Here is a 12,182-nt window from a genome sequence, read left to right as displayed (position 1 = left end):
TGGAGAACTTCACTTTGAAGGTGAGGGCCTTCTTTCATTCTGTGAGTTTCTGGGATGGAAAGTGCTTCCCAGTGTTGGCAAGGAGGGTGAGTGACACAGAAGGCACCGGAGGGGCTGGTGGTTGGCAGAAGTAAGAATAGATGCTGGCTATCAGCAGATGGGTCACAAAGACCCTCTGATCTAGAAGTCCCAGGAATAACTGAAAAGCAACTCCTCTTTCCTAGGAGGAGGCTGTGAAGAATTGAGTGCAGAGTGGGGGTGAGATGTGGAATGGGGGTGAGGAGGGTTGGGGAGGTGTCTAGTATGGGGCTCTCCCTTCCTTCCTTCCTTTTGTACCTATTGATCACCTACAGCCTTGGTGCTTATATGCTGTCCCAGGCTTCTGCTACTATGCTTTCAAGGAGAATCCCTAGGTTCTATTCTCTATACTCTTCTGACAGATTAGTGAATGGAACCCTGATCAATTGCTTCTCGCCCCAGCCTGGTCTCTACCAGCCTCAAGGGGTAATGTCTACACAAAGTCACATTCTAAGTTGCTAGAACTGAAAACAGGATATTTTCTGGAGAAACTCATATTTTTCTTCACCATTTTCACCTGCAGACCGCAGGTGGGGTGTGAGTTCTGTATTGGGAAGGCAGAGGCAAAAGGGCCAGGGCAGTGGCTTTTGCATACACCTAGAACACAGTTGTTCCTATCTATCCTGGACCTCAGGTATATTCTGATTTTCCCCAGTGCTCATGACTTTTGTGCTTCTTGCCCATCTTTATTTAAAATAGTCAAAGCGTTCTAGAGCAAAGAGAATGATTAACACATGTTTTATATTGAGATGATTGAGTTAATGTACCTACAGCCTCTCTGCTTTAGAAGTGAAGACTTGGGGTGGATGCCCAGACATGCTCCTCCTTGGTCTCTTAGACACCCCCTGAGTAACAAAGGGACAAGGGGACTCCTGGGTGTGCACATGTGCCAGGAGGCACCCAGACTTACAGCCTTGAACGAGACCCATTTCGAGTGTTTTTGACTATGGATTCTTAAAGACTTTCTATTTAGAAAGACATGTGAACCCTCGTGGGTTCCCACTTCCTTCCTGGTACTCAAGATGCCTGCAGGGACACAGCTGTCTAGACAAGCGATGCGCCTTGAATAGGGCAGGCCACAAAGGGAATTTGCTGGTGATATCCATAGAGGCCCATTTCATACAAGACTTTTCCAAATGTTCCAAACCAAACCAAGACAGGAGTGTGTTACCGCCTGAGGGAAGTGACAGCCACAGGGCCAGTCCGAGGAGGTACAGGTGGTGGAGGAGAGCCCATGACCATTTCAGGAAGCTGGGAAAACCTGTAAGCCTGCGAATGAGACAAAAAAATAGAGGAGATTTGTTAAAACCTAGTATTGATTGCTACACAGGTGGAGAAAGCAAACTTGCCAAGGCTAGACATTCCTTCCTTCCTCAAACCTGCTCCTTTAATCTTCCTTAACATGCCATCTAGCAAACTCTTCTTTCTCATCTCCCACTGCTTGCTTTGCTTGGGCCTCTGTAGTTCCAGAGCCCTTCAGTGTTTCTAGAACCTTTCATGTTCTTCCCTGCCTTGGCTTTGGGATTTGATGGTCCTTCTATTTCTGATGCTTTTCTCCTGGCCCTTTCCATGGCTCTTTCCCTCATGCCATTTATACAGTCCTGTAATTCCCTACCACCCCACTTCACCCCCGTATTACTTTTCATCATGGCAATGACTACTCTCTGGCATATACAGTTACTTATTTATTCATTATTTTGCCGCTGGTTAGACTGTAATCTAAAGGCTGGAGGGGCATGAATTTTGTTAGTGATATTCTCATGCCTAGAACAGAGCCTGGCATGTCACAGATGATCAACACATGCTAGATGAATGAATGAGTCATTAAGTGGGTTGTGCTTTCTCATGGAAGGCAAGTTTAGTAGGGTAAAGCAGTGGGTTTGGAGTCAGGGGAAATGTGTGGAGGTTGTGACGAACGGACTTTCAGTCACTAGGCAAATCAGATGGCTTCTCTGGATGCTAGTGTCCTCTTCTACAGTATAGACGTTGGTGCTGTCTGGAAGGTTTCCGAGAGGATAAGTAAGTCTGGGTGTGCAAGTATTTTGCGATCATAAAGCACTCTTTGAAGAAGGGATCAGAACTTCTGAGAAAGAAATGGCTCTTATCAACATGTGAGGGTAGAAAAGAAAGATGGACAGAGATGGATGGGATCAGGCCTTGGCGTCCAGAGCAAAAGAAAATTCAGGAACACTTGCTGAGAAGACAAAGCTTAACCTATGCTTCTCATCCATTTCTTTCTTGAGCTATCGTTCCTGTCAGATCACTCACAGAATCAAATGACAGGAGTTTAAGCCTGAAGGCTTCAGGACAAAGCCCAGCTGCATGGGGACTCCATTGCCAGGATTCTTTTTATTGAAAGAACTCCTCCAGAATCGTAGTGAACTGCTTACTTGTCAGGACAAACCCACACATTAACATTGAGGCCCTGGATAGAGCATGCTCCTTGATGCACTGTACATCTTGCAAACTGAAAAATGTCTGATGTCTGCCCCCCCACATCTCAGTAAACTTAAAGCACAAGTGCTGAAACCAGAGGTAAAAATAGTGAGCAGGCAGCAAACACATAATGTAGAATTATTCAGAAGACATTGAGCCTGGGGACTGGGCCAGTTGAAGCAGCTGAATCTGAGACACTCATCCAGCCTTGATCCCTTCTGAGAAGGAAGGCTAGTAAGGCTCCCAGGCCCAGGTAGAAGCAACTGCAAGTTCTCTTTGGAGGGGACTGTCGCTATAATAGGCCATCAGGGTCAGCACAAATGAAGATGAGGCAAATAGGAGCTGCTCATAATCCAAGGCTATAAAACACAGCAGAAAAGGAAACTTGGAAACAAAAAGATTTAGATTTTTAAAGACTTTAGAGTTTGAAATCTCCAGGTATAAAGCAAACAATAACAATGTAAAAAAATATATATTTTTTTGCTTGTGTGTGCTGGTCCTCGGGTTTGAACTCAGGTCCCTGAACTTTTTTGTTTTTACTCAAAGCTAGCACTCTACCACTTGAGCTACAGTTTTGCTTTCAGCTTTTTGGTAGTTAATTAGAGATAAAAATTTCATGGACTTTCCTGCCCAGGAAGACTGAACCATGATCCTCAGATCTCAGCTCTTGAGTAGCAAGGATTATAGGTGTGAGCTACCAGTGCTTGGCAAGAAAATGTTTTTAAAACAAGAACTGACCAGATACATCTGGTTATACATTGTTTTCAACATACTTGAAAATGACTTTTAGGAATAAAACATGGATGAGATGGAATTAATACATCTGAAAGCAGATTTGAGGAATTCACTACAAAAGGATTGTGAATGAAGAAAATTGCTAATAGAAAAGAACAGAGGGTATGATGAGCAGGCATAATGCACCTATGCAAAGTCTCAAAGGGTAAAAATAAATGGGAGACAGTAATATTCCAAGAAGCCATGGCTAAGAATTTTTCAGACTTGATCAAGTAAATTAATAATTTCAGGAAGTAAAATGTGTCCCTAGTAGAAAAACAAACAAACTAAAACCTATTGCTAGATACATAGTTGTGAAAGTTAGACCATCAAAGGCAAAGAGAAGATGTGAAAAAAAAATCCCAATTGGAATACCACAGGGCCTTCATGGTGATGGTGAGTAGACCAACAGGTGATTCCTCGCAGCATGTGGAAGATGTGGAATTCAAAGTGCTCAGAGCAAACCACTATCAACCCGGAATAATTCTCCTTGTCAGAAGAATGAAGTGATCCTCTTTTCAGATCTAGACGTTTTGACTGGGCCAATGTGGAGAGTGTGTGACGATGCTGCGTTTCCATGTTCTGAGCATCAATAAGTTGCAGATGCTTCGTGGGCATCTAGTGTCCCCCTAGAATCTAGCCCTCCTAGATTCTAAGCATCTTGGTGTGGGTAGCCATGCCTGTCTCATCATCCTTTCATTTCCAGGCAAAGGACTCGCATCTGGCAGTACCAAATCCTATTTTCTGAATGGATGTTGAGGGAAGTAGGAGTAAGGAGATTCATTGATTTCGTTCACTTTCTGGGGTCTTTTTCTGTGTTTCATTTTCCTTGTGAAACTGGCCTAGCTCATGGTCTTCCAAACATTTCTTTAACCATGAAACCATTTTGATGGACTCTATCTTTTATGTAGATGAAAGTTTCTATGAATTTGACCTTTTGTTTATTTATTATTATTAGTAGTAGTATTATTTGTGATGGCACTGGGCTTGAACTCTGGGCTTCACAACCTTGCTTGGAGTTTTCATTCGAGGCTGGTGCTCTACAGCTTGGCTCCTACCTCTACTTGTTGGCTTTTGGTTAGTTAGTTGGTGGTAAGCATCTCACAGACTTTCTGCTTACGCTAGCTTCTAATGTTGATCCTCAGATCTCAGCCTCTCGAGTAAACTAGTATTACAGGTATGAGCCACTGGTTCTGGCCCTTTGTTTATTTTCTTGATGCTCTCCTGGAACATCCCTAAATCCTAAGGTTTTGTAAACAGTTTGGAAATCATTGTTCTGAATGTCCTTCTAGCTTTTTGCTCCATGATTATCAATAAATCAATAAATAATGCCTCATTTTCCAAAATAGAGAAAGAGGCTTATAATAGCCTCTCTTCTTTCTTCTGGCCTCCATGCTATGGAACAGACAATCTATGTTTATATCTAGCTCTTGAAAGGCTTATTGTCAACACAATTTCTCAGCCAAGTAAAAGCTTTCTATACCTCTCTATCCCATAGCAGTGCACCAAGATCTGATTAAAAGTTCTGAGCTTCTGACAAGCACCAAGGGAGTTCTCTTCTTTGGAAGATTTTTTTTTAAGGTACAAAGCATGACTGAACAGGAAGATAGATAGTGACCTTTGGGTTGTATCCCTGGACCCTTGTGGTAGCCAGGGGGCCACAGAAAGGCAGCCAGGTGAGGTGATTCAAGCCCACAATCTTAGCTATTTGGCAGGTGAAGATCTGGGAGACTGCAGTTTGAGATTAGCCTTGGTAAAAAGCACAAGAGACTCTATTTCAATGTGCAGTTGGGCATGGGGGCACAGGTGTCTGTCATCTCAGCTACACAGGGATGCACAAATAGGAGGGTTATAGTCCAGATTGGCCCATGCATAAATGTGAGAGACTAGCTAAAAAAAAAAAAATACAAAGAAAGGTAGCAGAGTGGCTCAAGTGACAGTGTGTCTGCCTAGCAAGTGAGAGGCCCTCAGTTCAAAACCAAGTGCCATAAAAAAATAGCCAGGTGCCAGTGGCTCATGCCTGTAATCCTAGGTACTCAAGAGGCTAAGGTCTGAGTATTATGGTTGAAGCTACCTGGACAGGAAAGTTTGTGAGATTCTTATCTCCAATTAATCACAGAAAAAGCTGGAAGTGGCACAGTGGCTCAAGTGGTAGAGTACTAGCCTTGAGCAATAGGAACTCAAGGATAGTACTCAAGCCCAGAGTTCAAGCCCTAGGCTTGGGGGGAAAAAAAGACACAGAGAGGCATCATATGGCCTGTGCACATAGGATGACGACGTCCTTTCAGCTCCTTCTCAGTGTGGGTTCCCTGTGCTTCTAGGCCTCTTGTCTTTGTGTTCCTCGGTGATTCTTGTGTATTTGGAATCTGGCTTCTCTGATTGTGATTGATCTCAATTTTATGACAGTAGTTGAGAGGTGGCAAGTCTGGCTCCCAAGGGTTCATCTTTTGGGGGTCCCTGCTCTCAGACCAAGAAAGAGATCAGAGACTCAGAACTGAAGGTGGCCTTTGTAAACAGATCTTAGCCTGGGCATGACTAGTATTGGACAATCACTGGGCTCTGAAATTTGATTGTAATGTAGAAAGAAGAGAGGAGACCAGTGTGCTCAAAGTTCCAGTCCTGCCTATGTCTAGAGTGCCTACATAGGAGGGGAGGGGAGCAGGCCCTGTCATCCTCACTAACAATCCTCAAATAGAAACAGGGACCTCATGGGGACAAGAGACATGGGTTTTCATATTCTTAATCCTTGAAAACCTGTCACCACATTATCCAAAAAGAAATGTACTCTGTACTGGCATGTAACTGTAACCCTTCTGTATATCACCTTCGTAAATACAATAAAACATTTTTAAAAAAATCTCCCTTGTCAACAATTTATAAAATGTGCCTGTCCCTTATTGCATTTTTTCTTCTTCTTCTCCTCCTCTTCCTCCTCCTCCTCCTCCTCCTCCTCCTCCTCCTCCTCCTCCTCCTCCTCCTCCTCCTCCTCCTTCTCCCCCCCTCCTCCTTCTCCTTTTTTTTTGTGATGGTCCTGGGACTTGAATTCAGGGTCCAGGCACTGGCCTTGAGCCTCTCTGTGCCCAAAACAAAAAAACTATTCTACCACTTGAGCTGAAGCACCACTTTCTGCTTTTTCTGAGTAGTTTATTTGAGATAAGAATCTCATGGACTTTCTTGTCTGGGCAAACCATGATCCTCAGATCTCAGCCTCCTGAGTAGCTAGGATTACAGGCATGACCCACAGATGCCTGGCCATAATTTCTTTATCACAAGAATCAAAGAAAGAAATTACTAGCTACAGGATAATTCCCAATGTCTCCAACAGCAAACTGTCTTAAAACCAGGCAGAAGAGGTCTTGAATCCCAGTGACGAGGTACCTGCACACTAGCACCTGATAGAGCAGCATGTTTTGTTTTGTTTTTTATCATAATGAAGGCCCAGAGGGAGGGCGATTTGCTGTGTCTTTCAGATGAAAGGGAAAAAAATAAAGGTAGTTAAATCTCTGATTTTACTCTAATGAAGATGTGTCCCTCAGTGACTACTTGGGAAATATTGAACTAATAGAAGAGATAATGTGTGTGTACCAGTAGTGAACAATGGAGCTCAGCAGATGGCAGTACCACTGCCGCCACCACCACCACCACCACCACCACCACCACCACCATCATCATCATCATCATCATCATCATCATCTTGAAAAACTGTCAAGTCCATCTCTGAAGAGCCTATTAGAGAAGATGCCTTAGACCTGATGCCTTTGTAAGAATCTCCTACTCTCCCAGCAACAGGAAGGTTATAGAGTGTTTACATTACACTTGGCTGCTAAAGACTGGAATGGACATTAGCCTGATTCCCTTACAGAAAGGGGTAAAACATGATCAGAGACTTCCGAACTTCAGGGTAGAAACCCTATTCTGCCAGCAGCAATCTTTCCCATTGGGTTGGCCACCAGTACATTTAAGTCGCCAGCTCTCACTTCTCCTCCAGCAGGGCCCAAACCCTTCCTTTCAGGAAGAGGGGGAGGCAATTGTAGTTATCATTGAAGTCACTGCCTTTTCTATTGATTTCCACATTATCACAGCACAGGAGCTCTGCAACAGTTTGGGCTGAGAATAATCATTTCTGCTGTGGAGCTGGGGACCTTGTGTATTGTCAGTGGAGCAGGAAAACCTTAATCATGACAGAATTGTTGTTAGTGTTGTTCTGGTTTGATAGTTCTCTCTGTCTTAGCCCTTTCATGTATGCAGTGGCTTCAGGTATATATGCAGTACTAGGAGATTTGAACTCAAGGCTCTACACTTGCGACTAATGCACTTTACCATTGAGCCACACATCCAGTCTTTTTGCTGTGGTTATTTGTGAGATAAGGACTTGCTGATTTGGGACCTTGATCCTCCTATTTCTTCCGCTCACTGTATGTGAGAATAACAAGCATACATCATCACACCGCCCTGTCCCCCCTTTTTTTTTGCCAGTCCTGGGGCTTGAACTCAGGGGCTGAGCACTGTCCTTGGCTTCTTTTTGCTCAAGGCTAGCACTCTACCTCTTGAGCCACAGAACCACTTCAGGCCTTTTCTGTTTATGTGGTGCATAGGAATCAAACCCAGGGCTTCATACATGCTAGATAAGCACCCAACCTCTAAGCCACATTCCCAGCCCTCACACCCAATATTTTTCTGTTGAGATCTCAGTCTTGCAAACTTGCTTTGCCTAGGCTGGCTTTGAACTAGGATTATACTGATTTTCACTTCCTCAGTAGCTAGGTGTGAGCCACAGGTGAGTGGCTTGTGGTGGCCTTGTTTAAAAATGTATAAAATTCATGTTTTTGCCCTTCTTTGCACAACTGCCAAACCCTAATGATAATGAACAGAGCCACCTTAAGTCTTCACATGTCTCATGATAAATTCAGACAGTTTTGCTGAATCGAGGTGTAATTGCTATGGGCTATGGCATCTTTGTGCCTGTCACTACTTAGAAGACTTGCTCATCTAAACTTTTGTTTGAGATTCAGATCTCCCATAGATTCCCAGAGTCTGCCTTAATCAAAGGATCCCAGGTATTCTTGAGAATTGTCTTCATATAGAAGCTGTGTTTCTCTGGACTCAGAATTAAGGCATTGAGTAGGCGATGTTAAAGGGTAATGGAATGGGAGTAGATATCTGTCCTGGGGGAGATGGAGGTAGTAATGGATGTAGCTATATAAAAGGACGGTTTGCTCTAATGACTAGCATTTGTCAAGTAACTTGACATGCTGAACATGATACCAGCCCTGCAATGAATGTCAGTTCACTAGCACTGGGTGCCCAATGGGTGCCAGGACTGGCTAACCATTTTATAGGAGTTAGCATTTCATCCTCATCCCAGCCCTCTCCTCCTTGGGACTGTATGGTAGAGGAGTGTGGGCCTCACGTGGCAGCTGCTAAGACCATTCAGCTGGGAAGCACCCCACTGTGGGTTAGGGGATACTGAGCTTAGAGACACAGTAGTCAGAGGGTGGACCAATGAGGTTGAAGCTGTGGTTGGTAAACACAGAATGAGGATTGGAAACTTTGGTCCCAGGAGAGCTCCCTAAGAGGTGCTTATAAACTTGGTAAAATGAGGGTGTTTCCTAAATCTCAGAGAGGAAATTCCCTCTCCTCTCAAAGACGCAGGTACCAATTTCATAAAACACTATAATCTTGAAAACTTTAATGTGACTGTCACAAGAAAGTATTTGAAGATGACAAATTGGTAAGAGTGAGTAAGAATTTCTTTCCTTTTTTCCTTCCTTCCTTCCTTCCTTCCTTCCTTCCTTCCTTCCTTCCTTCCTTCCTTCCTCCCTCCCTCCCTCCCTCCCTCCCTCCCTCCCTCCCTCCCTCCCTCCCTTCCTTTCCTTCCTTCCTTCTTTTTCTTTTGTTGCCAGTCCTGGGGCTTGACCTCAGGGCCTGAGCACTGTCTCTGGCTGCTTTTTGCTCAAGGCTAGCACTCTACCACATAAGCCACAGCACCACTTCCAGCTTTTTCTATATATGTGGTGCTGAGGAATCAAACCCAGGGCTTCATGTATGTGAGGTAAGCACTCTACCACTAGGCCATATTCTCAGCCCCAAGAATTTCAAAATAGAATTCAAGATTCAAAATAAAATTCCATATGATTTAGTAATTCTACTTCTGGCTACTCCCCCGCTCCCCACCCCCGGCCAAGAATGGAAATCAGAGATATCTGTCTTTTGTTTATAGCATCACTATTCACAAAGGGGGCAACTCAAGTGGCCAGGAACAAATAAATGAATAAAAATACCATGGGAACCCAGTGCTGATGATGGTTCACTCCTGTAATCTTAGCTATTCAGGAGGCTGAGATGTGAGGATCATAATTTGATGCCAGACTGTGTAGGCAAGTCTGTGAGACTCTTATCTCCAATTAACCACCAGAAAACCGGAAGTGTTGCAGTGGATCAAAGTAGTAGAGTGCTAGCCTCGAGCACAAAAGCTCAGGGACAATGCCCAGGACCTGAGTTCAAGCCCCACAACTGACAAAAATAACAACAACAACAACAAAATGATGGGAATAGTACTTATCCTTAAAAATGAAGGAAATTGTGATACATGCCACATGGATGAAACTTGAGGACATCATGCTAAGTACAGTAGAGCAGTAATGAAAGACAAATATTCTATGATACATAGAATGTGATTGTCAAGGCTATAGAGAAAGACTTGATTTTGTTTTGTTTTTTGGCCAGTCCTGGAGCTTGACTCAGGACCTGAGCACTGTCCCTGGCTTCTTTTTGCTCAAGGCTAGCACTCTGTCACTTGAGCCATAGTGCCACTTCTGGCCATTTTCTATATATGTGGTGCTGGGGAATCGAACCCAGGGTTTCATGTATATGAGGCAAGCACTCTTGCCACTAGGCCATATTCCCAGCCCCAAGACTTGTCTTTTAATGATACAAGAGTACCAATTTGCAAGATAAAGAGTTCTGGAGATATCTGCATAAGAGGATGAGTGTATTTAATATGCCTAACACATTAAGGCATTTTAAATGGCTAAAATGGAGAAGTTGAGGTGTGGCTTGAGTAGAAGAATGCCAGCCTTGAGTGAAAACAAATGGTACATTTTATGTGGTGCATACTTTACCATAATCAAAGTAAAAATATTATAAAGTATTTTTTAAAAAAGATTCTACTCACATCTCAGAAAATGGGAGTCAAAAAAGTATGTCTTGTATTGTCCCCATTTCCTTTATTATCTGCCCTACAAGTCTGCAGATCAGACTGGCAAGGTGAATTTTGGGCAGCTAGGTCTCCCCCATGGAGCTCTCCTTCCCCCAGTTACTGAGAGTAAGAGCATGTTGCCTAGTCAGCAGGTGTTCCAGCCACCGGTCACCAAGCCTGCTACAGGTGGCTAAGTTAGTCCGTGTAATAGTAAGTCAGTTGAGAGTTTAGTCTGATTAAGTCAAGTTCCTAGGATCTGACCAATGCCCCCTCTTCCCCAGCAGAAAGACACACTAGAAATTCTAAACCCTTATGGACCCTCCCTGCCCCAGGGTCCAGTTTGAAATAAGTTTACTCACCAAGGAGTCATATAGGGAGGGAAAGGAGGGAGAGAAAGAGAAATTCACAAAGAGGCAGCCAAGCTGAAAGCATAACTCAAAATACTAAGGTGGGCTTCCAACAGAGACAGGAGGACAGAGAAGAGCAGGAATAACTGAAGGAGAGGCTGTGGGAGGGGGAGAGGTAGAAAGGAGACTCTCCCATTCCCACCCCCACCCTCAGGGTGGATAGCTGCTTCTACAGGGTGATCACAACTTAGCACTAAGCACCAATGCAGTATGGGCTTTAGTGGTGGGGCACTAGCCTGCAGGTGCCCCTGAACAATCTTACTGAAAACAAAATAACTCATATGGCAGGAAAGGCAATGAACCACACTGTTAAAGCACACAGGCTGTGAAGCGAGACTGCCAGGTGTTAGGTTCCAACTCTAAAGCTTCCGGGCTGTGTGCCTTGAACAGGTTTGGGGGGGGGCACAATTTCTGTTACCTGGCCAGTACACACTCAACAGTACTGCTTGCTATGAATGATCCTACTAACTACCAAGCCAGTATTTTCTTATGTGTCTTTACCAGTAGAGTAAGTAATACTCCCAAGTTCCAAAGCTAGTAAGTGGTAGAGCAGGGTTTCCAGGCTCAAAGCAGATTTGCTTAGACATCAGCCAAGGTACACAGACTCATTCACACATAGTCATAGTCTCTTTGACACTTCAACAGGGCCTCACATCTGAAAGTGTAGGAACACGCCAGTGAATGAGGAATGAGGCCAGTGGCCAGCCCTTTACAAAGGGAAATAGCACAAGGAAAATCCACTCAGATATGCTTTATGGTTACACATAGGAACACCATGAGCTTGAATAAAAGTTTGGGCCTTGGATCATGGGAAAAGATGCAATGACAACACAGTATAAAGTATGTCACCATCCCAAGAGGGCTATCACTAGAAGTCTCTGCTGTGTGTGTGTGTGTGTGTGTGTGTGTGTGTGTGTGTGTGTGTGTGTGTACATATGTGCTGGTAGTGAAGCTTGACCTCTAAACCTCACATTCTTTTGTTGTTGTTGGTCATGGGGCTTGAACTCAGGGCCTGGGCATTGTCCCTGAGCTTTTTTTTTTCCCTGAATAATTACTTATTTATTGTCAAAGTGATGTACAGAGGGGTTACAGTTTCATCTGTAAGGACATGGGTACATTTCTTGTACAATTTGTTACCTCCTTCCTCATTTCCCCCCTCCCCTTACTCCTCCCCCTCTCCCCCCATGAGTTGTTTAGTTGGTTTATACCAAACGGTTTTGTAAGTATTGCTTTTGGAGTCATTTGTCTTTTTATCCTTTGTCTCTCGATTTTGATATTCCCAGAAGGGC

At 44.0% G+C, this 12,182-nt stretch overlaps 1 protein-coding gene across 2 annotated transcripts in view; it reads right to left on the bottom strand.

Annotated features, from left to right (window-relative positions):
• The window catches only part of Kiaa1549l (KIAA1549 like), a 250,946-nt gene that overhangs the window by 11,376 nt on the left and 227,388 nt on the right, over positions 1-12,182 (bottom strand). For both annotated transcript variants that reach the window (XM_048361012.1, XM_048361013.1), the window contains exon 18: positions 1,250-1,347. In XM_048361012.1, the coding sequence (XP_048216969.1) occupies positions 1,250-1,347 (98 nt within the window). The remainder of the gene's footprint in view (positions 1-1,249; positions 1,348-12,182) is intronic.

The sequence above is a fragment of the Perognathus longimembris genome, chromosome 13 (assembly GCF_023159225.1).
Source record: "Perognathus longimembris pacificus isolate PPM17 chromosome 13, ASM2315922v1, whole genome shotgun sequence".
In the NCBI taxonomy this organism is placed as follows: domain Eukaryota; kingdom Metazoa; phylum Chordata; class Mammalia; order Rodentia; family Heteromyidae; genus Perognathus; species Perognathus longimembris.
This window is presented reverse-complemented; position numbering and strand designations above follow the sequence as displayed.